The following is a 15922-nucleotide window of genomic DNA, read 5'->3' as shown; positions in this document are numbered from 1 at the left end:
TGGAGTGGGATGGTGATGGGTTTGGCGTAGGTGTGGACGATGTGGAGGTCAGTGGCTGTTTGGGAGGCATGAGTGAGTCGCGAGCCAAGTCTGGCATTTCTCAGGGTAATAGAGCATGGTATGTTTGGTAGAGGTCTAGATGCAAAATGTTGGATCCATAAGGCTGGGTTGTTGAGGTAAAGGTTGGTGTGGTGAGCGAAGGAAGGCATAGTTGTGGTGTGGTACGGAGGTGAGTAGTGGAGGGGGGCAGTGGTGTGGATGAGTATGGTGCCACCAGTGTGCCGTATGAGGAATAGAAGAGTGGGCAGTAGTCTTGCAAGTAGGATACTGAGAGGGTACTTGGGCGAATCTGTGGCTATTAGGCTGTTGGAGAGGGGCATGTTGGCCTAATACAGTCTAAGAGTAGATGTCTATTGGAACTACAGGAGGGTAGTTAAGGTAGATGTCCTGTTCTGGGAAATTACGCACAATAGCACACACATGGTGTTGACGAACAATAATAATACACACAGTAGATGCAAGATAGCACAGGGTGTTACACAGTAGTGACCATGATAGCAGTGTAATGTGGTACTGAGCAGACAGCAATCAACAGTAGGCATGCATATGAATATGAATGATTGGCAACTTGCGAAATGCAGGTAGAATCAGGTCAATATCGGAGTGTAACGATGGAATACAGCACCCTCTGGGGTATTTAAAACAAATAGGCTCCAAGTGATAGCGAACATAAGGCAGACAGAGCGGGCATAGGCAAGACTCTGAATTGAGGAATCAGTGTGGTGAGCCTGCAAATTTAATTTGGACTGGCAGCAAAGATGAGGAGCACGCGTGAGGTGCCTCATGAGGGGGACAGACAGCAGATAATATGTGCGGACAATAATGTCAATGTCTTAGTGTTTATAGGTCGCCGTAGTAGAGGTGGTTAGGCGGCACGTAGGTCTCAGCACCCCCCTACACCCAACTCTGAGGGGAACAACACCCAAAAAACCAACCTCAACCTAGCACTTATGAATGCAAGCTCACTTACTGCTAATGCCCTAGCTATCCACAACCTCCTAATAGCCAACAACTTAGATTGTGTAGCCATCACAGAAACTTAGCTTCATGCAGCCTAAGGCCCTGCACTATCAGTGGCCATTCCTCCCGATTACACCCTTTGTCATAGTGGCAGACTACTTGCTAGAGGCAGAGGAGCCGTTTATAGCCTCATCAGGCAGCTAAACACTTCACTCTACATCCTATCACTAAAACTTACTATTTCCCCAAACAACACTAGAACGATCCATATTATCTACCGACCTCTGGGTGCCACCAACACCTTCAAAAAAGACCTCCTCCATACATTAAGTCACAATCTCAAACTATCCTCACAAGTGACACTCCCTGGGGACTTCAATCTTGGGCTGAACAACCATACCGACCCATCAACATCTTCTCTTGATAATTCACTGCTCTACCTAGGTTTTTGTCAATGAATTAACAAGGCCACGCACATTGAAGGACGAACACTTGCCAAATCATTACACTGCTCCATGGCCTGCAACTCTAGAAAACTCACCAGAGAAAACATCCTACCTTTCTTGGACCCACTTACATTGCAATCAACCCACACCCACAAACATCACGTCTTTGCTGAGCTCTACACCAGCACACTAACGGATGTAGTTAACACTGTCGCCCCATTAACCCACAAGAGAGCCAAACCTTCCACGTACATCAACGTATAGTACTCCCAAGAGCAAGCTGACCTCAGATCCAAGAAAAGAACAGCAGAAAAATGTTGGAAAAACTCCCCCACAGATACCCTCCTGCAGGAATTCAACAAACTGTCCAAGTAGTACAAACATGCCATCACAACAGCCAAAGCCTCCACAAATAATTCTAGAATAACTAATGCCAACGCCAACACGCACAAGCTTTTCACCATCCTCAGGGACCTGGAATCACCATCCCACAAGCCACATCCGAGAACAAAGACCTTGCCTGGTGCACCATTATACAAAATGTCATGATGCATAAAATTGATTTGCTACAGAAAAGAAATTGCCATCAAGCAAGCCATCACGCATCTAACACCACAAAACCGCCCTAACAAGCATAACTTCAAATCTGGTACATCTGACACTTTTAAGTTTACATTTAGAAATATAACCACCGCAGGCACACAACATATCTTAAAGAGCCTTAAGACCTCAAGATGTAAAGGAGACACTTGCCCATCACCACTCATCAAAGACTGTGTAGAAGAACTGGCCCCTTTCATCACATCATTTATCAATGCTTGATTACGACAGGATTAGTCCCATCCCTGCTGAAAGAAGCCTGATTCCTACTGTTACAAAATAAAACTCCCTAGACCCAGCCATCCCAAATAACTATAGACCCATCACCTCAGTCCGTTCCTCCTCAAAGTCCTAGACAGAGCTGCCTACATCCAGATTCAGCACCATCTAGAATCTAACCAAATCTTAGGTGTCCGACAATCAGGATTCCGCCCTGGCCATGGCACTGAGTCGGCACTACTTGATCTGAAAAACCAAATGGACGACATTAGAGATAAGGGACAACCAAGGGGCAACCAACCATAAATTCTCGAAGATGGTTCACAAATAATTAAGAAGGGGGATCAATAAGGGTGTCCCCTCACTCTCTCTTCTCCCCAGGGCTTGTCTGTCCATTGTAGGGCATCCCTAATACCCAAGATTGTCACTAGAGATTTATAAACCCTACTATGCAATAGAAGACTGGTTAGGCGTGATGGCCTAAAGATTGTATTCTTACTCTTTCTGGGGTCAATTTACATGGATCCTAACCTGGGGTCCCACAATAAGAATAATGATGCCTTCCAATCACCCAGATTTAATTCAGTCTTTATTTCTCACATTCTTGTGTTCCTTACCCTGATGTTCATTCCTTCCTTTCCATTCCTTCTTCTTTCTTCCCTTTGCTTCTTCCGACTCACCTCTTTCTGTTCCTCTCTTGTCCCTTCAATGTTCCTTGGTCTCTCTCTCTCCATTGCTTCTAACTTGTGTCCTCTGCTCTATTTTTGCTACTAGCTCTCTGTGAACTATTCTCCACTCCCACTACTCTATACTACTCTCTCCTACTACTATCTACTCCCACTATTCTCCCTGCCTACTATTCCCTACTTCCATTACTCTCTCCTCCCCCTACTCTCTACTACTACTACAGCTCCCTTCTCCCACATTTATCCTCCTTTAACTCTCCCAGTCACATTTTCCAACCAGTCTCAAACACACCACTTACTCTCTCCTCTAGTATCACTTGCTAGCCTTACACACACGCTCAAACCCAAGTACCACTTTCTCTCACAATCCAATAGCTCACCTTCCACATGCCTTCTATAATTCTCCTCCATGCTCCTCTGCACTATCTTACGCCCGCCTGGTCTCTTGGGCCACGTTTTCCTCCCTTGACCTCAACTTAACAACATACACTGCCATGGTCTTTCTATTGTATTCTCTCTTTTCCCCCTTGATTGTTCTTCTGTGTCTTATGGGTCCCAAGGCCAATTGCTGCCTCATTTTCTCCATGGGCTGAGTTACAGGCATCTGAAAAAATAAAACAATCCGTAAGCACTGCTGCCCTTTTTCTTATGCTACAATAACAATTAATTTCCAAGTTTATGTCGGGATTAAATGAAGCATCTGATCAGCTGGTTTGACTGGCACCATCTCTGTTCACTGCCACCTTGCTCCTCAGTGAGCTGTGAAGTATGGCATCCATTGTAAGGACGTATTGTGACTGCATTCCTACAGGACAAGAAGAGAAATCTAGGACAGCACTCTGCACAGCAGTTATGTTGTGATTGGCAATACTACTATGTACAGTCAGTTAGTCACACATAGAAGAGACAGAAACTGGGGCCCTCCATACTCCCTTACCTTGTTTGTGGGGCAGTACTGCCTCTGGCAAGTACCCTGGTAGGAGGTCTGCTCCATGTTGAGAGGGCTTCCCATCACCTCTTGACAGGGTCAAATCCCTACCCCTGTCACTCCAAGGGCAATGTTTTGTTGCCAAACAAACTATATCCCCTAGCTGATATTCTAGTGCCTTTTGCTCATGTAAATCGCATCCTTTTTAAAACATTTTTCTGGGCTCTAATCTGATGCCTGTGAATGATTTCCTGTAGGTGTTCTATTTTGTTAAGGCAGTCCTCGTCAGCTGATACATCCGTATGTGCAGGGATTCAATGGGGAGCATTTGTTGATGCCTCTATGAAAACTGCAAATGTGACACCCAATTAGCCAAAATGACAGCTCTCAGGTAGTCAAGTACTGGCAGTATTGAGTCATTGCTGAAAGGTTTTGTTAACTCGTTCTGTTTGTCCATATGTCTGTGGATGGTATGCAGATTGTTGGGGAGAATTCTCAAAATGTGCTAATTTCCCTTACCTTTTGAGACCCCCAGCAACTTTGCTGGATTTCTAGGATTTGATTTTTTTTTTACCTGGGAAGAGTGAGAGCCTTTTTTCCCACTCTTCCATGCATTTTGATGTTTGTTTTACTTTTGTGTTCTTTGGTTATGGAGTTTTAAAACAACTCCATATGCATCATCCTTTTCTGTGTGTCACACAGCACTTTCAGTGCAGTGGCACAGGGATGTCTTTCAGACTTCCCAAGGTTTAAATACCTTCTCTGGGATTTAAATTGACTTTACTAGTCACTTTAAATTTACTGACCCAGCACACACTATCTTCCTATAGAGTGCTGGAGGGGTTGCCTAGCTTCCCCTGAGTCAAAACACTCATGTAACAGTCAAATGTTACCTTTTACTACTTTAAATGGCTGGTGGCAGTGGTTTAGATCAACTACTGTGATTTTTCTCGACCACTAACAACGGTAGCTAAAAATCAGGCCTTGTTTTTCAATATGGCACCCCAGACCTATCTGTAAAAACAGACTCCGGTCATCTTTTTTCGCCATTTCTTTTAGGAAAAGTCCTTCTTGTGTTTGTCTCTGCGCGCCAAACCAGGTTTGATCCCTTTGTTCGTGCCCTTTGGTGGGCTTCTGTGCTCAAGCCCTCCTCTGGCGCCTCAGTATCTGGTGTGTACAGGATGTCAGGGAGGTGCCCAAAAATCCCTGTGCTTAGTCTCCTGGGAGACCCAAATGCACTCTGGCATGATTGCCGGGCTGCCTGTCCAGCAAGGACATCCACCCTGCTGTGTGAGTGACAGCCAGGCTGGAATGAATGGGGGAAAACTGTTTAAAAGCAGGTCTCTGGGACTTGGAAAGCAGAGTCGACCACTGGAACGAAAGAACTGAAGATGAGCTGAAGGAAGAGGACTGCTGCAAATCCTGGATGACTGGTGAAGCCCTGCTGCAGGTCCAAATTGCCTGAAACTCCATCGACAGAGAAGCCCTTCCAGGATAACTTCTTCCCTTGAGTTTGGTGGGAACAACCAACTCGCAAGACACCTGGACACCTTCCCGATACTGGTCGAATTTTCATCAGAGTGTTGTTGAAAACCATATAGCCAGTGGGAAGGATAGCAGCTTGTGTTCTTTAAGGCACTCACACCTTAAACCAACGTTTTGCTAAGCTTGTGGCCTCATCCCTGGGCAGTGCATGAACTTCCTAACGTCCTCCTTCTTGTCCGCATGACTGAAGCTCAGGAACAGCGAAATCTGCTCGAACTGCCAGGAACAACTGCCTCAGCTACAGCTCTTCTTCAATAACAAGGTACTGTGCAAACACGGTCCGGAACTCTTTTCAGTCATCGCGAAAGTTCAAGGAACTTTCCTCAACTTTGAAGGCTTGTCCTTCCCTCAACATTTGTCACACCTTTCACCTAGCCAAATTCTTCTAAACTCTGTGGCAAAGACTTAACCGTTTACTAACAGAACTGTGCTATCCAATACAAAGACTCTGAACCGTTGACTTTGGCCCAGGCCTATGACATGAATTGCTGGTTGTAGTTTACTGAAACCCTTTGCCCTGCCTATGAATGTATTTGGGCTGTCTATTCTTACAACCTTGTCTTTCTACCCCTTTATTAAGTATCTGATGTGCCATTTTGCTCCAACTTCAGTGGAGCTAAACTTGTTCATTTACTTACCGGTTCTGTATTTGTGGTGTATTAGTATGTGATATTGAGCTGCTCTTGCTAGTGTAATGTTTTCTAACTGACTGAGTAAATAAATATATATTCTTTTACCAAGAAACCTTGAGTAAGCGTATATTTGAATCACTGTATTTGTTGATGTTTTGTGTAACTTGTTCTACTGCTCACTAAAACTCTTGCGATAAGTCTGGCTGCTCACCCATCGCTACCACTTTACTGTGTAGTGCAGGCTTGTACCAAAGGTGAAATTGTGCATACACTTGTAGTCTTAATTGCATGTAGTGGTCCCAAAGGGTACTCCATGTGATTCTGCCTAACACAGATTAGGCAAGCTTGGAAGAACAGGATACACCAGGACAGAAAAAGGAATGGGCCGTCTTTGAGAACACTTGGCCATGAATCATATAGTGTTTCTTCTGTGTATCTTAGGGATGCCAACAATCAAATCCATTTTGATGGCATATCCAGGTCCATGAGGGATGGGAATTAACTCAAGCAGTTCCATAGTCTTTCCTGGCATGCATTTACTTGGAGCATATACTAGGCATGAAGAAAGGGACGTGTGTCTAGCCATGTTGGTTGGAAGGTTATGAATTAATCATAAACACTGGCATAACTATGGGCAAGCTTCCAGACCATCGTTTTTTGGCCTTCCAGGCCATTACAGAAGAGGAAATACCATATGCAAATCAGGTCTGGTCCCATCCCAAAAGGGTCAGTCCAGCCCAAACTGCTAGGTCGCATCCCTTTTGTACGAGACTTCAAGCATCCCAAGACCTGTTTTGGCCTCATTTGGTGGCATCAGTGAGGAGAAGCTTGGGTCTCTGGGCCCAGCAGGCTCAGGACCCACTTCGGGGCATACCCGACCCACTTGGGTGTATTGTTGGGGATGGCCGTTGCACAAGTTCCTGGCATCAGCCCTTCTTCTTCTTCCACAACTCGTACTAGTTCTTGATCTGATATTGATATATATATATATCCTGTGGCTCCAGGGTCTACCATACCCCGAGCAACAAACAAACGGGTCCTGGCTTGGTGTCTCAAAGTATATCAGGAACATTAAATTCAACATAAATGGTCAATGGGTACAAACAGGCCTATCTTTGAGCACGCTTCACTGTAAAACAGTATCTATGGGTGAGTGCTGATGATTCCCAAATACTCCTGAGGTTCGACCAAGGATTGAACCAAGTCTCATAAGCAAGTACCCCTTTTGTGCCCTATCGTATATTAAGTAACTCCAGGTCATGGGCTTAACCCTTCTGTTCCGTGTCAACTACCTGGTTCATGGAACTCAATATGAAGTCTAAGTCATAAAAGGAAATATAATTTCTTTCCAAGAGTGGATTAGCCCATGTGGCTGCCTTGCCCTTCATAGGACACAGCAAAGGCTGTGTTAGTGTTGGCTTCAGGGAATTCTGAGGGACATCACATAGGATGCAGTTTGCATTGATTGATAAAAGTCTGATATTGCTTGTGTCCCCATGGAAATGCTCAGGAGGGACCAATGGGAACAGGGTAGGAAGAAAAACTGGCACCGGTGGTAGGGGTTTTGTCTAGTGATCACCGGCACCCCAGGGGTGCTGTTGCGTGATTATCAAATTTGGTGTTGGGAGGTAGAGGATGCTGATTACCCCAATGACATCATTCCATTGCTTTAGAGCATATTGTTTGTTTTCCATTTCAGTGTGCAAGACCCTATCACACAACACAGAAGCCAGCAGGTTTCTTGTGGCATCCATCCCAACATCCGGGAGGATGACTTCTCCGTCTGTCACAGACAGGGATGACAAGTCACCCCAGGATGGAGGAACATACTTGAATCCAAATACATTCATGGAAGCAATCATACACAACCAGTTTGTCTGATCCAAAGGGTAGATCCCAAGCCAGCTTCAGAGAGCAAACAGGGTGTCAAAATCCAGGAAGTCCGCCAAAGTCAAAGGAGATTCCAAAAGTAAGTTAAGGAATTAATAACCAGAGAAGTTAATTTAAGAATACCTAGGGGTAAGTCCATTGACTGTCCAGAAAGTATGCCAGGGTTGGAATTCAGTAGTAGGTACAGTAGATTCTGAGGACTGCACAACTGACAAAGCAAGTTGTGCAGCACGAATCGGAAGACAGAGAGAGGTTTTGTCATGGGTATGTAATGAAATGGAAGCATCCCTAATCGATGGTTTGGGCTTAGGGAAGTCTTTTCTTTTTACAACTCCCATGGCCCCTTTCCATTGACTATGCTGGTCTGGGCTGATACGGGCTGCAGTTGAAAACATCTGGAGAGCCAAAGGTTGCACATCCCTGGCTTAGCGCAATTGTGGGCCTAATAGCCTGGTGTTACACACATTCAGTATACTGGTGTTTGCCAAGGACTGGTCGGTGATAACAGCTGCCAGAGACCTGGAGTGGAGAATATGGTTAGCTCAACCTGGCTTATGAAGAAATCCTTAAAATATCAGGGTGTTCATTCAAGGATTTTGGTTGTCCTTGGAAGGGGTAGTCACGTGGGTGGGGAGATTGGTCATATTGTATGATGGAATTGAACATGTTGCCTCCGTATCCCAAAGCTAGACAGATCTTGATTAGTATGCATATGAGTGTTCGTAGGTGCAGTGTGATACAGGGCTGTGCCAAAGGTCGTAGAGTTTGGAAGTGTATTTGTGGTTGGCAAGTTTCTATTTGCAGGAGAGATAAGGATGCTGTTGTGATGGGGAGTTGGCATGGGGAGAAACAGAATTAACCTCCTTGAGAGGAGAGGATGGGGCAGAGGACAGAGGCTCATTCTGTATCTAACAGGACCAACTAGGAGTTGATACAAGAAACACCTTCTTTGACTTGGACCTCCGCTCAGATGGCCAGATTTGTGGAAATGAAAATAAAGAAAGAAAAAAGGGACGTGTGTCTAGCCTAATCAGCAGTCAGCAAGGCCTGGGATGCAACATGTTTGAATCTGAAATGGATCCTACCGAACATGTACTGTGATAGATGTACATACCAATTAAAGTGGGAGCCTTTCTTACTGGGGCACCATCTATGTGGAGAGAGAGAGGCCACTTAAAGGGGGGGCTGGTGCCTCATATTACTTTCTAACTGTGAAAGGCCTCAATTTAATACATTTCTATAGGTCACATGGCCAGTTTGATAGACACTCCCCTCAAACAGGAAGTAGCACCGCTTCACATAGTCCAGATCAACCCACTCGGCAAGCTATATGTCTCCTTGATTTCCTTAGGAAATGTACATGAGGTCTCCTTTCAGTGATTTGTTTTGGTCACATTACAAGGTGGATCAATCGACATGGTTACAGAGATGCATTTAAGATTCAGGGCCCAATGTTAAGGGACATAGTTCCATGAGATGGTTCAATGCTCATTTTCAGGTTCATTACAGTGGCGTTTCAATAATCCTAGTAGGTCACCTTCAGAGCTCATTGGGTATTTCACATTTTAAATAGGTAATTGCATAGCCTATGGTGACACTTTTGTGTGTTTTATGGTTTTACAGGTATGTGTTTAGTTTATATAAATCTCATAGGATTTAAACCATATAGAAGAACATTGGGACACACACTGATTCTTTATTTTCATAGTTGGAGAATTGCGACATAAGCAAAAGGCTCTTGCATAAATGGTTATGTTATGATTTTCTTTACATGATGAAAAATGACAGCGTAGAAGCTACTACTTAATTGCCTACTACACCATAGAGTGCGCTGCTTAAAAAATATTCAAGACAATATACTAGAAGATTGACAACTTGTTAGCATAAACAGATGTTTCCGAACATGTTATATGATCATGTATTAATGAAATCACCACATGGTGAGTTCATATGTCTCTGGTGATTGAATGCTTGCCCATTAGATATTCCTTGGTGTTTTGCTCCGGCCTCAGGAGAATGATGTAGCATTTGGGGATGAAGATGCACACCAGCAACCCAGCACTGGAGGTCAGGATGGCAAAGATCTCCAAGGCCACCATGTACTTACCCTTGGTGCTCAGGTATGCTGGGATAAAGGCGATCCAGACGCTGCAGAACACCAGCATGCTGAAGGTGATGAGCTGGGATTCATTGAAACTGTCTGGTAACTTTCTTGCAATGGAGGCAACAACAAAGCTCAGAAGAGCCAAAAATCCCATGTAAGCGACCACTTCGTAGAACGCAAAGACAGAGCCTTCATTGCACCGTAAGATCATCTTCCCAGTCTCTGATTTGGTGTCAATGTCTGGGAACGGGGCAGAGTGAAGGAGCCACACAGCACAGATCAACACCTGCACCAGGGAGCAGAGAAGCACCAGGCAGCTCGATACTCGGGGATCCACCCACTTTCTGAGCTTGCTGCCCGGTTTAGTGGCATTGAAGGCGATGATAACAGTGATGGTTTTTGCTAGAACTGAAGAAACAGCAATAGTAAAAATGATCCCAAAGGCAGGTTGCTGAAGGACACACGTTATCTTTGTAGGGCGTCCAATAAACAGAAAACAGCAGAGGAAGGACAGCATGAGGGCGAGGAGGAGGGTGTAGCTGAGATCCCGGTTATTGGCTTTAACGAGAGGAGTGTTGCTGTATTTAGTAAAGATTCCCAGCAGTGCAGCTGTCAGTAATGACAGTGAACTTGCAATAAAGGATAAGGTCATACCCAGAGGATCCTCGAAGGAAAGGAAATCTGTGGTCCGTGAAATACAGCTATTTCTCTTTTCATTGGACCACTGGTCTTCAGGGCACTTTAGGCAGTTCTCCATATCTGTAAAAAAGCAGAAATATAGAAGAATGGCTGCGGTGAGACTGAGATCTAATGCATTCCTACATCACAAAGACAAGACCAGCAAACCACTCTTCTGTGCATGTTCAAGTTGAGGATTGTACTCTAAACTGTTCACAGATTGTACTCTAAACGGTTCTAAACTGTTTACAGTGCAAACTGAATACCTGTGACTCCAGCCAGCTCAGTACTTTCAGCTTGCTCAGTGCCACCTCTCTGTGGGCCATTTTCTCTTCATGTGTCTTTTCCTTCTACCACTTCCAGAGCAAACCCAAACCTCTGTCTCCTTTCCTTCCCTTAACCGGTCCTTTGGCAGGATATTGCGCAGCATCTCTATTGGGTGCCATGGGAAGGCTACATAGTGCTTCATGGAGAACTTTCCCTTCTACTTGTCTATAGAGTATTTACTTCAATCCTTTGATTCTATCCTCACCTCCACAGCCAATCTAATCCACTCACAATATGGAGCCCCCACCTCAACTCTCAACCGTCTAATCTACAGCACATCAGTGGAACCTATCCCCAAATCACCTTCATGCCTGTGCACCTTCTAGTTCTTCCAGAAAGTGTTCTGTGTCGGTCTAGTTCACCCTCCACCCCAATAAATGGCCATCTGTTACTTCAGAATTCCAACTGGACTTACCCCATCCTACCCAAGATCCTGTAACATCTTCTATATACTCTTTATTACTAATCTGAGGTTGTTCCCCTGCTGCACCCATACATCACAAATCCCTTAAGCGCTCTCCATTCCTCAACTTTTTCTGGCCCCTCAAAGGTCAGACGATGTTCCTCGTTGAACCCTGATTTAGAACATCTGGTAGAATTCAGAGCAATTGTTTCTCCCCTACCTTCAAGATATACTGCAAAAACACCTTCCAGCTGCATTGCTACCCTCCATGAGTTTTTCACAGGGAAGGCCCAGGGGAGTTATGCCCACCGCCCAACACTGGCAGACTCTGGGTAGTCCTCTCAATGAGACTCTTACAGGTTGCAAGTCACACATGAACAGCAGCACCCAGCGCTTCCTCTGTGAAGATGGACTGTATAGGACACCCACAGTGCATACAATCATACATGGTGCCGATGTGAAGCATTGTTCTGTGTTCCTCTATCACTGTGTAGACTTGGATGCCATTGCATACTGTTTCCTTTAAGGTAATTCACTCATAGAACTGCCTCTCATTTGCATTAAAGGCCTGCAGCCTGTAACCTTCTGCTCAGAGTGCATCAGTGAGGGTTGCCTCGGTAGGTGGGAGTAGGTATGTGTGCACCTGTGTGATGACAGCCTTCACAGCAGTGGTTATGACACAGGAGCATGTTCTAGTATCTAGTCAGATGTCCCTTGATAGTGTCAGCGATAGTGTAAGGTCCACTCTCAAAGGGGTCTATCATGATGATGCCCTTCCAGCCCACACTGTGCATAGTGTGTGCACCATTACTGAATGCACTCGGGTGGGTCTGTCATCTCTGTCCACCACAATCTGCAGACACTGCTGTATCATAGATATCACAGTGCACCATGGCAGTGTAGCTATCATACACAGTTGCCTGCCGTGAAGTTCAAAGGGCCACCAGTGGGTTGAGGGGAAACACAGGGCAGCCTGTCTCATCTCAGTCACTAGTCCCAACTTAAAAGGCAAACATTGTTGTCTGTTGGACAGAACCAAGATGTAGTGCTCAGGCTGAACTGCCTGCATATGTTTCAGGGAGCCGTTAGCTGGATTCGATAGTCGTTGCTTCCTGTAGTTGCATCCCTAGTCACGGTAGGGGATGACCATGGGATGCTCCAGAATGCCTTCCAAAGACCCCACATGTAACGGATTTTAAGGCACGGCACACTCCAGCCAGGGACTTCTGTCACTGACACTGAAGTTGGTGCACAATAAAAAAAGCCTTTTTGTTTTTATTTGAACCCTGGATTATTTCTTAAAGAGGCACCCAACTTGTCTCACACCCACCTTAACAAACACCCTGTGTCGCAATGGACCATTAACCAGGCTGGTGTGCAGCAAAGAAATATTTATTTATTTTTAAAATTTCATATGAAAAAATCAGAGCGAAACACATTTTAGGACAGCAATCACCAGAGTGGTGACAATATAATGCGAAATGGTATTATACAATTAATTCAACTTTCTGACCTCATCTACACTTTTTCACAATCATAGATGTCACTTATGGTATGCACTCCCCTGCAATACTCCCCCGAACACTTGCACACTAAATTTTGTGTGGATGGAAAGCAGTGGGAAGGAGTCAGCAAGAAGAGGGAAAAATCAGATTGAAAATTTGACGCACCAACCCAGGATAGGAGGTCAAAGAAGAAAATGAAAACCTTGCAAACAATTGCACTTGTTACTTGTAGATCAGTTGACACTTGCGGTAGGATAGATAGGATTGAAATTTGTGTGGCTGCACTAAAGAGACAAGGAAGCTTACAGGCTACTGAGCAGGGAACTAAAGCAACTGTGAACACAGGTGAGAACATCGATTTTGGGAGGAAACAATGCAACAAAAACCACACGCGGCAGAGTTGCGATTTATTTCACACAGGCTTTAAATTGGAAAACAGCTAAGAAAATGGGTTTAGCAGGCAAAATCGGATATCGGTTTTTGGAATGGGAAACAAAGACTCATAACAGATAGGATACTGAGGGGAAGGGATGACTCTTATGGGATGGTGAAATGGGTTTTATAATGGGAAATGCAAGTCGAATATTTGTTAGCAAAATGATCAGTTCTACTGAAACTATATTTTAAGGCTATAATTAGTAAAAACACTCGACAAAATTATTGGTTTCGAATAGCAACAATAATGAATGTGAATTTTCAATCGGGAAATTAATTGATTTATTCCGAATGATACTAGGGACTTACACAGGTAGCTGAAAGAAATAGAAAAGAAATATGCTAACAGATATAGACTAAACAGATTCTTCTAGGGAAAGGTAAAACAGAATGCTAACAATTTGGGATGTGACTAGGGTTTTTATGGGACTTTTGTAGGATTTTAACAGGAAGCAAGGTAAAATAGCGGTACATGCAGTTTTTGGGTACTGGGTGATAGGATACTTAAAAGGCAAGCTTGAGTTTGGTAATGTGGACAGCCAGCAGGGTCTATAGATGGCGGGGTCATGGATCTGGTCTCGGGCAGTGGGGTCAAGAGATCTGGTTACTAGGTCTGCTGGGCTCTCCTGGTGTGAACAGCTGGGCAAAGTCTGGTCACTGTGGACAGCGTTATGGGTCAGCTGGGCAAAAAGGTCTGGTCACTGGATTCTCCTAAAGGGATCAGCAGCCTTTACTTGTTACACCCTGAATTATTGGGATGAATGTGGTTCTGGAAAGGTGGTTCTGGATAGGTGGTTGTAATGACTGGAGGGGGGTGTCTGTACTCCTGCTCTCTTTATGGCAGAGGAGAGGCACAGAGGACCCAAGCAAAGATTCTCTATTTGGTCAAACGTGGGTGAGCAATCAAGGCTTTGCTCTCAGGAGGTGATGCGGGCTGGTTCTTAATAACAGTGTAGTCCCCAAGCACCCACAAAGGAATGTCCGCACACTATGTTAGTGAAAACACAGTTCTTTATATTAATAGGCTCAAGTTATGCACACAATCACAATAACACACTTTGTGTTTCAGTTAATCTAAAATTGTAAATATATACAGTTTCTATGTGCTACCACAATTACTCTTTGATTCCATTAAAATGCATCAACTGTACTCAGTTCAAATGTCATACAAACCAGTCAGTAAAGTGAACCAACAATAGACATAGGAGGAAAGCAGGTTGGTTAAAACAATAGGCAGAATACTGGGCCCCTACCACTAGGCACAATTCTGGATGATGATGCCCACACCTGGGCAACCTGTAAATAAAGATATAATACAAGCCCAGTCCATATATTGTTTGTATGAGTCTTATTTCCCTCTAAAAAGGTTCTACCACCCCAATGTAGCTGGAATAGCATAGTTCGACATTGGGTCGTCGACAGATCCTTCTTGAGTGACTCCCTTTACGGTAGGAGCCATGGATCGTCGAGTTCCCATGAAGAAAAGATCAAACAACTGCAGCGAGGCAGCAGCTTAGGTCCTGGCGGTGCTCGTCGACAATCCCTCACAGATGACCTCAGCGATGATAGTTTGTTGCTGCAAAGAGTTTATGAAGAACTTTGGCCCAGCAAGGGCGTCGGGTCGTCTGCGTCTCTGTGGTCTTCAGGTGGCAGGAAACCCACCAGCGGATTCTCCTCTGTGCATCGGTGGCCTCAACGTTCTCCAACGGGTCAAAGCGGTCAACGGTGCTGGCAAGAGATTCCTTGGATTAAAATGTCTTAATCAATGGAGCGTTGCGGCTCCAGTGGCCAGGGACTCGGCATCAGTGGTTCCTGCTTCTGGACAACACAGCTTCGACAGGCCTCCAGCAGTTATAGCAAACCTGCAAACCCTGATCGACGACAGACCGGTGCTTCTCTTCGTTCTCCTCAGCGGTCCCCATCTCAGGATGACAGTCTTTCGTAGGCTGGCTTCCAGGGCGCTTCGGCGAAGGTTAGCAGTGCACGATGGTCCCTCGTAGCTCGGGAAGAGCTCTCCTAACCAGGTCCTCTCTTGGATCAGTTTCTTGAAGACACAGCAGCTTTGAGATTGCAGTGAAGGGAACAGCGGTTCACTTTCTTCTTCCGGCTCAGCTTCGAAAGTAAGCATCAAGTATCAACTTCAGATTCTGTACGAATTATAGCAATGAGAGGCCCTCAGATATACTGTTATGTCCCCCATTCACTCTTCTGGGTCACACTCAGGCAACCAATCACTCAGAAGGGCATTCTGGCAGGCAGCCAATCAGGCTCACAGTGTATTCAGGCCATTCTCCTTCCTCTCAGACACTCACAACAAGGAATGTGTATTGGGACAAGTACCCAGCCATTCAACACTCCACACTGCAATTCATACCAGTTTCGGGCAGGGCTGTGTCAGTCTTTGTGTCACATACCAGAAACCAGACACCCATAACAAGAAGTGCATATTGGTTGCACACTCCATTTACCCAGGTCCCACCCCAAGGGTGTACCCAGAACATACA

At 45.0% G+C, this 15922-nt stretch overlaps 1 protein-coding gene across 1 annotated transcript in view; it reads right to left on the bottom strand.

Moving 5' to 3' along the window:
* Window positions 1–9912: 9912 nt before the first annotated feature.
* Window positions 9913–15922, bottom strand: part of LOC138568888 (vomeronasal type-2 receptor 26-like) — a 133156-nt gene continuing 127146 nt past the window's right edge. Inside the window, exon 4 of the mRNA XM_069646669.1 lies at window positions 9913–10829. Coding sequence (XP_069502770.1) covers window positions 9913–10829 — 917 coding nt within the window. The remainder of the gene's footprint in view (window positions 10830–15922) is intronic.

The sequence above is a fragment of the Ambystoma mexicanum genome, chromosome 2q (assembly GCF_040938575.1).
Source record: "Ambystoma mexicanum isolate Mex_15411 chromosome 2q, UKY_AmexF1_1, whole genome shotgun sequence".
NCBI classification, from domain to species: Eukaryota; Metazoa; Chordata; class Amphibia; order Caudata; family Ambystomatidae; genus Ambystoma; species Ambystoma mexicanum.
Note: the sequence above shows the minus strand (reverse complement) of the source record. Positions and strands in the feature narration are given on the sequence as shown.